Raw genomic sequence first — 13,144 nt, 5'->3', positions numbered from 1 at the left:
TTCTTCAGGAAGGCGATGAAGTGGGTAAGGCAAGCTCTTAGAGAAACTGAGGCTTAGAGAATGCTCCTTTTCTTCCTTTTTCTTTTCTTTTCTTTTTCTTTTTTTTTTTTGAGACAGGGTCTCACTTTATAATACTGGCTAATCTGGAATTCACCATAGAGACCAGCCTGGCCTTGAACTCACAGATATCCACTTACTCTGCCTTCTTAGTGATGGGATTAAAAGCATGTGCTACCAAACCCAGCTTTTTTTTAAGTCAAAAATTATTGTATTTTATGTGTATGGGTATTTTGTTAGCATGTATGTCTGGGTACCACACATATGCAATGTCCATGGAGGCCAGAAAAGAGTGCCAGAGCTCCCAGAACTAGGGTTACAGATGTTTGTCAGCCACGATGTAGGTGCTCTGCAGACACAGCCAGTCCTCTTAAATGCTTAGCCATCCCTCCAGCCCCACTCAATTCCTACCCCAACCCCGTTTATCGAGACAGGGTCTCATGTAGCTCAGGCTGGCCTTGAACTTTCTACCCGGTTAATAATAACCTTGAACTTCTGATCCTCCTGCCTCTATCTACCGAGTACCACCACACCTGGTCTGTACAGTGCTAGTGACTGAGCCTTGGACTTCGTGCATGCTATACACTCCAGCAGTGAGCCACATCCACAGCCCAGCGTAGAGAATTTGAATGGCTTATTCCAGATCATCAAGCCCAGAGGAGTAATGCCAAGATGTGATTCTCACCAAAACAGGTCTCTGCCACTGTCTGGAAGCAGCTACTGAGTCTCACTCACACAAAGTGAAGCATAGACTCCAGCCTTGGCAAGGTCCACCCTGCTTTTCAAGGGTTCAACCTGAGCAACCTCCGTGCCTGATCCTATACCTTTCTCTCAGGACCCACAGGTCCCTCTTGCTCACTTCTCTTTCCTGGGCAGTGATCAACATTCAGGGCTGTAGAGATCTCAAGGAAACCTCAGGCCTCCTGAGCCCTCACAATAAGCTTCCCCACTATAGACCCTGCCTGTGTCTTCATGCCCTACAGTCTAACTTAGTGGGTCTGGGGCAGGGCCTAGAAGTCTGCATTTCAGACAGGCTGAGGCTGGGGTCCAGGGACCACACTCTGGTAATGAGGCTGCAAGAAGGCTGGGCACACTCAGTCTCTCCTCCTTCACCCCGTGATGTCCAAAGGTTCTGTCCCCTCGGCACAGAGAAAGGAGTGAAGGCTGCAGGGCAGGAGGCACTAGACACTGCCCCAGCCGGGCTCCAGGGCGCTTGCCTCACGCAGAAGGGTCCAAGGAGCCATAGCTGCCCACCCTGTGAAAAGCTGGAAAGCCCTTTTCTGCTGGCTTCCTCTTCCTCCGCTCTCCCCTCCCAGGCCTGCCTCTGACCCGCAGCTCTCATTGAAATTTTGCCCTCTGCGGAAAGCTCATCCCTATTCATTTTCCTCATGCGTTTAGAGCCAATAGGTTTTTATTTATTCATTTATCTTGTCTTTTATCCCCCTGCCCTTCCTCACCAGGCTGGAATTTACAATTCAGTTCTCTGGTGGCCTTGCTGAAGGACAGGAACCTGGGAAAGCAGGGGCGGCACCCTGGGACTGAGAAGGGCAACTGTCCTTTGTCCCCTCTTGTACTCCCGGGGTGCTCCAGGTTCATGTCCTGGTTGTTTGGGTGCTGGTTCAGGTAGGCCCTCACCTGTTAACAGCAGAGAGCCGGGATGAGCTGGCCCTGGCTTAGAAGACTAAGAGGGCACTGGGTGGTCTGGCTGCCCTCTGGTGGCTAGTTCGCCACATCTGCTTTGACTGAGGACGTTTAAAGTCCCTGGGCATTCATCTACCACCTGCTGCCTGTAGACAAGAAATGCAGACTGTGATGTGGTCAAGGCTGGAATGAAGCAATATACTCCAGGGAAGCAGAGAAACCCAGGAAGCCACCGAGGGAGTAATAACAATGGTTGACGTAAGATAATTATGGCCATTGCACACCGAAGCACTCCCACATGCTCGCACGTGCCTGGCCCAGCTGTCTCACTGCCAGCGACACACCTACATTATCGTTTTTTATTGAAACGGGAAGAAACCGAGGCTCAGCGAGGTCAGCATGCTCAGAGAGGGAAGCCAGGCACCCTGATGGGTAAGCATGTGCTCTGGCCGCAGATGAGTTTCTGCCTAGCCTGCCGAGCTTCTTGACCTTGGCAGGACTGAGGCAATCTTTCTAATCCTTAAAAGGGGATTAGACTGGGGTTTACCTCGGGGTACCCTCAACATGGTTCAACAACACATGCCTGTGGCCTGCCCTGGACATGCCCAGGAAGGGCCTCATACAGACTGGGTGTGATGCCCACCTCCCTGCAGAAGTCAGCACCTTCTGAGGGCTGCCCTCCTCCTGCCCCAGTGGCATTCCATTCTCTTTGAGCTCATATCTATAATCAAAGGCAAAGCTGCACATTCCTATCATGGGACATTTATGTCCATGAGACAAGTGCTAAGAGGCTGGAGCCTCAGCCACACTGGGTTCCTCCTGGACCTTCTCACCCATCCAGACCCCAGACCTCAACCAACATCAAGACCTGGTTCACCAGATAGGACAGGGCTCCAGACTTGCCTCTAGTGGCCCTCTGTAGCTCCTACACCCTCGAGTAGAAGCTGGTTCCATGAATCGCCCCCAACCCTGGCAATGATTAATATTTAAAAGACAAAATCATGTTGAGACTCTGCCTGGGAAATGTGTGGTTGGAGCAGTTCCCACAGGAGCTAAGATGTGGACTCAGAGTGGGATTCACTATGGCCTCAGCCCTGACTTTCAGGGCCCGGGCCCTTTGCCTATCTTGGGCCAGCGTGGTCTTTTGGTGCTCAACAATGTCCACACACAAGCCAGTCTTGGCTGTCAGCCCTGAGCTGTCTCCTCCCTCCCTCCCTTCCCTTCTCCAAGCTGGCCCAGACCCAGCCACCACCCACAGTGACAGCCTTATCACCATTGACAAGTGGGAATCTACCTTCTTGGGCTTGCTGCTCTGCACTGTGACTGATGCTGCCCCAAGGGACTCAGACATTTTCAGGAGCCTGGGCTGGGGACACCAGGTTGACTGTGCAATAAACCCAGCTTTTCCCAAGGACACTCAGAGGCACCAGCCACCTGCAGGGGGACACTGAACCCCCTCTTGCCGGCTCCCCTGACTGCTCTGCCCAGCCTCCACCAGGGACTGGCCTGCTGTGTGCTGCAGGTTCAGCTTAACTCAGCAGCTTCACCACTTTGTGCTGTGACCTTGGCCAAGGGCCTTCAACCCTGCTCTCTCAGTTTCTCTATCTCGATGACCAGAATGACCAAACATCCGGGACCCGTTCTCCATGTCCAGTCTAATTTTGAACAACATGTATCCATTGAGCCTTGACCTCTTACAATCACGCTCGGCGTACTTTATTAACCCACCCATTCTTCAGTTGACAGAGCAGAAGCCCAGAGAGACCCTGGTCTGACCCTGGTGAGACTGCCATTCAAACGTTCTGACTTTGTCCAAGGTAGAATCAGCCTGGTGGAGCCCAGGGAAAACCCCATAGAATAGCGGGCCTTGGGCTCTCAACCCCAAATTCCCCGGAGCTCTCGTCAAACTCTGCTATTACCAGAACCCTTCACATTGCCTGAACACTGGAACTCTCGCTAGCTTCAGGCAACCTTCTTCTCTAACTAGGGCCTCGGGTGACAAGGCCTGACTGCCTCTTGACTAGGGACAGCTCTGGCTGAGGTGCTGGCTGCATCTATTCAGCCTGATCCTCCGCCCCTGTCTCAGGAATTCCTTCCAAGCCCCCCAGAAACTGTCCTCTGCAAAATGCCTGGTTGGTGCTTGGCGTGAGCTGGATCGTGATGCTATGCACTCCACTGGACTGGGCAGGCCGGGAGGGTGCACCACCAGAGGGGTGAACCCAAGCAGGTGGGAGTGTAACCTTGCAAACAGTACCCAGGTCACTGGTCTGAATGCTGACTTCCTGTAAAGGAGGAGGGGCTGGCTTTGAGACAGGAACTATGACTACTGTGAAATTCCTGGCAAGAAAACATCCCAGGGTCAGCTGGCCAAGACTGCTTCCACCCACAAAATGTCACTCAGCCCCCAGGGTCCTCAGGGCAGCTCGGCTTTGGCACCTTTCCATGGTGGGATTTGGAGCTGGTCTTGTATTCATGCCCTCTGGGTCCACTCAGCCACCCTGAGGTCTTTCTCAGCACACCGTCCCCCACCCCTCAATTCAGTAATATAGAAGCAGTAGGCTGACTTACATGGGAGCAGAACCTTTCAGGGGGGTCTCCGCACGTGATGCCCGAGGGCTCCACTTTCACCTTGACATAATCCTTCAGGCGCATCACTTTGGGCTGGCAAGCATAGAACTCCCAGGTGGGGCCCTCATCTGTGGTCACCCAGGATTTGCAGATGTCGTAGTCCCCAGAGGCCATCGGAAGGCAGTGCAGGAAAAGGGCCAGCAGGTGCAGCATGGCTGCGCAGTCAGGATGGGTGGGGCCCAAAGGGGCACTGGAGAGGTGGTGGTGGGGTCAGGGGGGACTCGGGGCTTCAGCATGGAAATGCCACATCTACCAGGCAACGGTGGCTGGGATGTACCATAGACTTGAATACTGCAGGTTTGCCAATGGTGGGAGCTTGTGTTCTCCAAATGGCCGATATGGAAAATCCAGAGCCAGCGTTTCTCAGGCTGCTGATGAGCAGATCAAAAAGTTGCCTGTAACTTGGCGTCCTCCTAACCTTGGCATTACAACCTCCCCTGGAGGTGAAGCTGATCAAATCGGGCAGACTCTCAAATTGTGACAGTGGATGGAAATGGGATAAGGAGGAAATCCGAAGGGATCCGGCATGGGGCTGGATCAGATTGCTTTTAATTTTTGTCCTTCCAATCAATCCAGGCCTTTAAAGAGCCCTTAATGTGTGATGTGCTCAACACGACTGCATAACAGCCCTCCAGCCTGCATGGCGAAGATAAAATAAAATCAGGAGGTGTACACGTTAGCTGGAAATGAGTCCCCTCTTTGGGACTGGACTTGGCATCTCAGACCAATAAAAGAGATTTCTTTTCGTATGGGCTGCAACTGACAACAATTGTGTGGCTAGACTAGACAATAAAAAAGCCACCAAGGTGTTAACTGGAGAGGCCATTTGCCTCTGCTCTGGTGGGGACAGGCACGAATGGGGGCTGGCTGACCTTGGCTAGTAGCCATTGGCCACTCATTGGGAAATTCCTGAGACTTCAGCTCTCACTCCATCCAGGTACCTGGGCTCTGGCTTGGCTTTCATTGTGAAGGGAGAAGAGAGACTGTGTTCATTAGCAGCAACACCTGCAACAAATTAAAAGGGGGTGGGTGGGTTAGAGACACAGAAGAACAAAAGCTCTCTAGCAAAATGCACACACCAAAAAAAAAAAAAAAAAAAAAAGGTTGTATTAGCGAGATCTCCAGGGAAAGTCAGGCTATTTTGTTTTTAATTAATATCGGAGTTGCAGGTTTAGAGACGGGCATGCTATTAAGAAGGTGGTGAACCTCCTCATCGTTTGTAAGGGCGTTTGTTTGGTAAGGGTGTTCCTTCTTGAGGACCAGGAACTTTCTACAGCATTCCCAAGAGCCAGTGTTTAATGGTTGCTTTAACACACACTAAGTCGGACCAGTCCAAAAGCCCAAGTTGTTAAAGGAGGCACGAGCACCCAACAGAGGGACCGCCACAGAGGGACCGCCACAGACGGACCGCCACTACGGCTGCAGCCCGGCAGGGAGGTCTCTGTGTGTGCCACTAGCAGTCTGCTCCCCAGTCACCCACACAATGGGAAACCATGAATTAAATGAATTAACAGGCAGAAACTAGGAGGCCTAAGGCTTCCCCGGGAATCAGAGTGCTTTGTTGTGTTAGATTTTCTGACCAAGGCCAACAGTTTGCAATCATTTTAGGAGTGTAGCATCTATTTTAAGCCTGCAGTAATCATTTAAAAGCTAAAATAAATATAGCTAATAGGAGTACTGCGTCTAGAAACATATGACTCTCAGACTCTAGTGTATTCCCAGGCGTTTGCTACATCATGGACGAATCTGAGTCCGCCAGCATGAGCTCCCCGCCAAAAATAATCTTTGCCAATAGGGTAAAGGTTATTGCAATGGATGTAGCAAATAAAAAAATAAACAAAGTCTATGTTATTAATTATTCTGGTTATAGTTCTCACAGTTGCTGATTTTAAATTCCTAATCCTCACATATGGTAACCTGACTCTCACCGGAAGCCCTTGTCAACCATTGCATACTGAAAGTCCCAGAGGAGGTAACTGTCTTTGCACGAAATACTGTCACCCAGACACAAGTACATCCCTGCCCCCAAATGACAAGGCAGGTGCATTTTGGTCCAGCTTGACTGCTGAGAGCTTCTTGCTCAGGGGGAAACCCTCAGCTAGTAGTCTGCTCAGGCTGCAGCGGGCCTCATCCATCTAAGTTAAGACCGCCCCTGCCCCCTCTTGGGATGAAGGACTCCTAATATGGATGAATGAGAACCCAGCCAGACCACACTTCACACCTCTCCTCCGCCTCTAGACCCCGCCCAGGGCTCGCTTCTTGCTAGAAAACTCTCTGGAAGAACGTGACCAAGCGTCTATTTTTTTTTTTTTCAGCCCGAGAAAATGTAGTAAAAATAAAATAGCGCGGGCCCCGGCAATGGTTTGGACGTTTCCAGCCAAGCTCTGAGCTGCCCAGAAAACAGCATGCCCCTAATTAATTCTTCCAGCAGCCGGCTCCCGACTGTTCACTAACAGGTAGGGCGCTCCTGATGGCTGGGGACGACCAGAGAGCCGAGCTGCGGCGCTCAAGGCGGGCCCAGCGGCCGGCTTCATCTGCAGGGCCAGCGGCTGCTCCTGGCTGGGACAGCGCTGAATTCTGGCCCGGGTGGGAAGGCAACGAGGCCCTGAGGCCGGAGCCCAGCGAGCAGCAAGCGGCGCAACTCGCAAATCTATTAATTGCTTTGCCGTTTTGTTGGCTTAAGGATCACACATTCCCTAGAAAATGGGGGTGGGGGAAAACAACAACAAAATCTGCCAGGGGAAAATGTGTTTACAACCCGTCAATCATTTGGGCGTTGCTGGCATCGAGGGGGCACTGTGAGCTCAGCACTCGAAAATTACAGTAGATTTTTGCCAAAAAGAAAACAAGGGGCGGGGGGGCCTAGGCAAGAGTCCGCGGAAAAACGAGGTAGATGGCAGGGAGCGAGGAGTCAGCAGGGGAGAAATTCAGAGTAAGAGGTTGCATCCTTGCGGATCGTTTTCTCCTTGGAAAATAAATCTTCACCTGATATTATTAAGAAACTGCAGCTCTCTGAAACAAATGGAATCAATGCGCTTTATTTTCTTTTAAGAGTCCTCAGGAACCGAGGGGGGCTGATAGCCTGGGTATTAAAACCCGAAAATTAGATTTTATCAGGATTTCTGAACTCAGATTTCTCTGTCTTATTGAATTAGCGCCTTTCGGAGCTGGTCGGGCTGCCAACAGGCTCCTGCTAGAGTCTAGGGCTGCGCTCTCTCCTAGTCAGAAACTTGCCTCTGCCCGGCGCAGGGTCCCTGGGGGATCCGGGTGGGGTGGGACCTGGAGGGGGGCAGTCCACAGGAGGTTTATTCTTCCACCCAGGCTGGACAAAGGGTAGAAGGGGTGCGTGAAACTTGCTTTGGAGGAGGAATCGGGAAGGAAAGGGGAGCCCCACCGCCCTCGATTACCTTTCCCCTTCGCCGTGTCTCCCTCCTCCCCCCTCACCGTCCTGGACTGCCCCGCGCTCACCGCTGCCTTAGTGGACGTCCGGGTTCAGGTGTCCCGGTGTCCCCACCTCTGGGAAGAGAGCGTTCTCCAGACCTCTGGTTTCTCCCTGACGCCTTCTCAGCGGCTGGGGAGCCCCGAAAAGTTGGGCTCTTGGGGGCGGGGCAGAGCACCCGGCTCTAGGACGCGTGGCTGAGGCCGCCGCGGGTAAGTCCCCGAGGACGGGCGGGGCTAGCCTGCGACCCGCAGACACCGAGAAGTCTGGTTGAGTCCGCGCTGAGCTTGGGGGCGCGTAGACAGTGGCGTGCACTGCACACGGAGCACAAAACCGCCGCTGCATTTTGCTTTTCCGAAGTTCGGTGCAAACCGCCGGCACAATTAATAATCACGCCTTTAATAAAGGCCAGGCCAGCATCCAGGCTGCCCCCTCATTTGATATCGCCTCCCTTAATTAAAAGACACCGAGCAAAGCTCCTTGGAATTATTTGCATTCTTTTGCCCGGCGCGCAGCTGCTCCGTGGGGACCCTGATGCCGCTAGCCCCCAGCCCGTACCCACAACTTACTCCGAAGCTGACAGACCCGAGATCCGGCTCCCGCCTTCCCGCGCCTCTGCTCCCCCAAGAATGTGACTTCACACCGTGGTGGAGCTCCCCTCTCCACCTGCCGACCCTCTTCCACAGCACCAAAGGAAGTTTCTAGCCTGCCTGGCCAAGAGTTCTCCGTGCGCCTTTAGAGCCCGGAGCCGACTTAAATTAGGGAAGGGGAAAGGCGGCGGAGAAAGGTTAATTTACTTTTCATGAACACAAGTAAGCAGGCGTTTTTGCAACGGTCCATCCCCTCCCCACACAGGCGCACAGGATGGAAAATGATGGGCTGGGTGGCGGGGAGCCCAGAGGGAAGACGAGCTACTCTACTTCTTAAAGATGCTGCACCGGACGCGCGCACACACCCCTCTTCCGCGGCTCCAGTCCTCCGCTAGTAGCAGCCACCACCAAATAACTTTGCATCCTAGCCTCGGCTGGTTGGCCTGGAGTGACTCCCCGGCCCAGGGAGAACTAGCATCGTCACCTAAGCCTTTTCAAAATGAAAGCACCCTGGGCGAAGCTGCGGCGCCTCGGTCCCTGCCCGCCGCCCCGGCGCTCCCGGTTCGCCTTACCCCGGCTCGGAGCAGCTTCCCGAAGCGAGCCCCGAGAGGCCGGAGACCGCCACCCTCTGGTGGGTGCTGGGTGGGCTCACTCCTGCCCCGCGCCGCCGCTGCGGTGGCCGCCGTCAGATCGGGGCTAGGAAGCCCTCGGGCCGCCAGGGGGCCCGCCCGCAGCCGTCCGGGAGACGCCGGCCAGGGGAGGGGGCCAACTGCGCCGCCCGCATAGCCCGCCCGTGCCGAGCGGGAGGTCGCTGCTAACAAGTGCAAACTTTTGGGGGCCCCTGGGCAGCCAGGGGAGGACCTGCACGCGCGCCCCACTCAGCCCCCGGCCCGGGTGGGCTTCGCCGCTGCTGGTCCAGGCGCCCGAGCATCCCCCTGGCGCGGCGCCGGCCAGATGGCGGGGCGCCTCACCGCCCCCCTGCACTCCGCTCCAAGTTAATGCCGAGGCTAAATCCTCTTGCCATCACTCACGGTCACCATCGGGGCTTTTATCTCCCGGTCTGATCCGGGCTGCGTAACTTCCTCTGTGTGGCTTTAACACACCATCCCACCACGGAGCAACGGTCTTCTTAAAGGTGCAGGAAGAAAATACTGCGAGGCTCCGGGGAAGAGCCTCGGCCCGGGGAGGGGCGCGGCGAGCAGGGGCGTCCCGGCGGGCCCTTGGCCAGGATGGCCCTAGCAGGGGGCCGCCGGAGTGAGCCTGCTGTGGGGGGTCGCTGCCTACACATCGCCTGGCGGCCGGGGGACCAAGCGGTCCCTGAGCTCGGGGTGCATCCTCAGCGGACTCGGGTCAGGCACAGTAGAGCGGCATCTCCCTTCTTCCCAACTGTGGGGCCTGACTCGGTGCCAGCGCCCAGGGGTGTGGGGGCTGCCCCATCGGCACCAGGGAGGGGGCCAAGTGAGTCAGCCCCCACCCCCCACAGCCAGGGCTCTAGGTTGCTGGCTCCTTGGTCTCTGTCTCTTTCTCTCTGTGTGAAGCGCTGCCACCCAGAAGGCCCTGAGCAGTGGGTAAAGGGGTGGGTGGGTGGATTTGGGGAGCTGGGGAGGGGGAGCGCTCTGAGCGCACAACCAAAGCCTGAATACCAGCTGACACATCGCCGCCTCCAGCCTGATGGGCCCTGCTTTTGACGGAGAAGCCAAGCCAGCTCTGCAGGGAGCGCAGAGTAGGGGGGCAGGAGGGCCCTTGCTCAGGAGCTCTCAGCTTCCCTGGGGCAGGCCTGGGAGGACCACGTGGGAGGACTCCTGCAGAGGCCAGGCAGAGGCCACTGAGTTTGGCAGCGCTGGGGCAGCCCTGTGCTCTCTTCAGCCCCCTGGAGGCTTCCTGCCAGGCTGCCTCCAGGCCTGTAGGAGTGCATCCTGCTCTTCCCAGGGGCGCTTGTGGGTCTTTTTGGGTGCTCCTGGCTTCCTTGGGGTGGGTTCTTGCTGCAGTATTCACACAGAGATGTCATTTGGATGCATCAAGAACAAAGGGAGGGCTTGGGGGGGAGACAGGACGGGGGGGGGGGGAGAGAGAAAGAGAGGGAGGGAGAGGAGAGGAGAGGAGAGAGAGAGAGAGAGAGAGAGAGAGAGAGAGAGAGAGAGAGAGAGAGAGAGAGAGAGAGAGACTGGTCCAAGGTCACAGAGGGTGTCAGAAATAGATAGGAGCAAGATAGGCTTGCACCTCAGTGCCCCACCCCGATGCCGACACTCACATCCACTTTAGCCCTTCCCTGTTCTCAGCATCCCCCCTATATCTTCAGAGGGTTGTTGTGTTGTTTAACATTTGTAACATCTTGGGACAAAGCAGGCAGAAGATGCAGAATTGGAGATTATCATCGGTAATAATAACGATGATAATGACAAACATTTATTGGACACCTTCCGTGTCAGACTCTATGCTCAGCAGCCTGTGTGTGTTGGTCCCTAATTCTTCTTGAAGCCCTGTGACCTAACCCCTGTTAGCAAAATGTCAACCTGGAGCTCAGAGACCTTAAATAACCTGGCCAAGGTCACACAACTAAGGACGATTTTGTCTGGAGAGGTAGATCTCAGGTTCTTAGTTGGTGCTCCGCCACTGGCTGACTTGCTGGTAAATGTGTGGTACGGCACAAGTAGCTTCACAGCCTCAGTTTCCCCATCTGTAAAGCATGAATGGCAAGACTTTCCTGAGTGCCTACTTGAACATGTCCTCAGGTTTCCGAGAAGAGCCGCCCCACCAAGCTGTCCAGGAAAGCAGATGCCTGACAGCGCCCCCCTCCCCAGCACACACCTACTCCCTGCCTGGCCTCAATGTTTCCAACTAGAGGAAACTCCTTGGAGGGAGGAGGCAGATCACAGCTTCTTGGGTTATAAGCATTTGTGCCTCAGGCAGCAGCGAAGGGCACACTGTGGGGCTTCTGCCCAGGGTGAGTGATGACCCAGCAGGTCTTTGGTCTGCTGTCACCCCAGGCAAGGCCATCCATCCCCAGCAGTGCCCTGCTGCTACAGTAGACAGTGACTGGACACTGTCAGGATCAGTCAACAAGGCATGCAGGAGGCTGCTTCTAATTCCCAGTTCCTCTGAACACCGTGAAGGGATCCTGGGCTGGTCCTGCCAGTGGGTTCCGGGATGGTCCTTGTGACCCGTGCATGCAAAGATCTTGCCACTAAAATTATAGCACAGTGGAAGTCCAAGGGAGCTCTGTCAGGATATTGGATTTTCTGGGCTCCCCACCTAACTCCCAGCTGCATGCCTTTGGGGAGAACTCTTCCTTGCTCTTAGCCTCAGTTTCCCCATCTGTGTGAAAAAGGGATTGGTCTGGACATGCAGTCCCTGCTCTGCCATCCTGAACTGGCCACCTTCCACAGCAGCCTCCAGGGGAAGGCATTCCTTTCAAAGGATAATAGAGTGCCCAGGAATGAATAGGATTCCAGCCATGTAGGGACCAGGTGGCCAGGCCCCGTTCATTTCTAAACTGCATTAAGGTGCTTTCTGACAAATGACCTTTCACTGGCAGAGAAAAGCAGCTGAGCACCAGGGGCAGAAAAGTGTTAATGAACACCCCTACCAGAATCATCGATGACTCCCCTCTCTCCAGAGGCCTAATCATCTTCATTGGTGGGACTTTGCCTTCAGTGGACTGTTATAATTTGAATTGTGTATGTGAAAATCTGTTATCGAGAGGCATCACAGAATAATGCAGTGATATTATGGCACCTGTCTTTATTTTTAAAAAAGGATTTGTGTCTAAGCGTTTATGTATGTGCGTATGTTTATATCACACACGAAGACAGAAGCTATACAAAGACTCTGAAGACATATATCAATCCATAAACAGGGGAGATGGGGAAAATGACATGCTTTGTTACAGATATTTCCCAGTGTCTTCTCAATCCTTTGCAATCAGGAAGTAAACAAAGGATCAAGGAGTAACCGGAAATTACAAAGTCACATGGGAAAATAAGCTCCTAGCTCTGCAGTGAGAGGTGATAGATGAGGTCCCGCCCTCTGGGATCTCAGAGAGAAGACAAGTCCCAGCACAGACAGACAGAGGGAGGGGCAGATCAAAGGAACTCATGCCACAGAAGGAAGCCAAGCCCCTTCCCTGTTCTGGCCACGCCCACAGTCACTGCATTCTCTGTGCCAGACCAAAATTTGGAATCTTCAAGAAACCCTTTGTCCCTTTTGACCTTGAGCAGTTGAGATAGAGATGTGAACCGGTGGCAGCTGCCTGGGACCCATCCAGGGCCATTTAGGGGTTTTGAGACATCCCAGGGTCTCCTGCTTCTACAGCCCAGGTTGATGCAAGAGAAGGCAGAACAGGACTCACTCCCAGGGCATTCCCCAAGGTGATGCCTCCAGACAGCAGCAGCAACTGCAAGAAGCATTCAGCTCCTCCCTGCCCCTTCTCAGCTATAATCTCTAGATCATACTCCCATTAATTATTATTACCGTATTAATCATACATGTGATTAATTCAGTAATGGTGATTCATAATTGATTGCATTTTATATGGCGCCTTTCATCCACACATCTCCCAAGATGTGCACAGCCTACAACAAGACTCACATAGAGCAGGACGTGTTCTTAGCTCGTCTGCATTTTGTTGAATAAACTTCTCTTTGCAAAGGCTGGGGGCCAATAGTCTTTGGGCAGACTGGGCTTGCCAGCCAGCCCTACTCCTTGCCCATTTCCCTGAGTACTGGTACCCTGCCTTCCCTGGTGTTGCCTGTGTTCTGGGAGTCCGGTAGACTGTAGTCTTTGGCAGGCA

The 13,144-nt window shown here is 53.9% G+C and overlaps 1 protein-coding gene across 6 annotated transcripts in view; it reads right to left on the bottom strand.

Moving 5' to 3' along the window:
• Window positions 1-9,980, bottom strand: part of Ntng2 (netrin G2) — a 64,009-nt gene extending 54,029 nt beyond the window's left edge. Inside the window, exons 1-4 of one of the 6 annotated variants that reach the window (XM_052723760.1) lie at window positions 8,335-8,919; window positions 7,795-8,216; window positions 5,199-5,331; window positions 4,267-4,962 (exon numbers count right to left, since the gene is read on the bottom strand). In XM_052723760.1, coding sequence (XP_052579720.1) covers window positions 4,267-4,479 — 213 coding nt within the window. In that variant the 5' untranslated portion in view covers window positions 4,480-4,962; window positions 5,199-5,331; window positions 7,795-8,216; window positions 8,335-8,919. The other 5 variants (XM_052723758.1, XM_052723763.1, XM_052723762.1 and 2 more) reach the window with 5 other exon arrangements.
• Between the last annotated feature and the right edge of the window lie 3,164 nt (window positions 9,981-13,144).

Source organism: Peromyscus californicus, unplaced genomic scaffold (genome assembly GCF_007827085.1).
Source record: "Peromyscus californicus insignis strain IS unplaced genomic scaffold, ASM782708v3 Scaffold_7__1_contigs__length_154581171, whole genome shotgun sequence".
NCBI lineage: Eukaryota > Metazoa > Chordata > Mammalia > Rodentia > Cricetidae > Peromyscus > Peromyscus californicus.
This window is presented reverse-complemented; position numbering and strand designations above follow the sequence as displayed.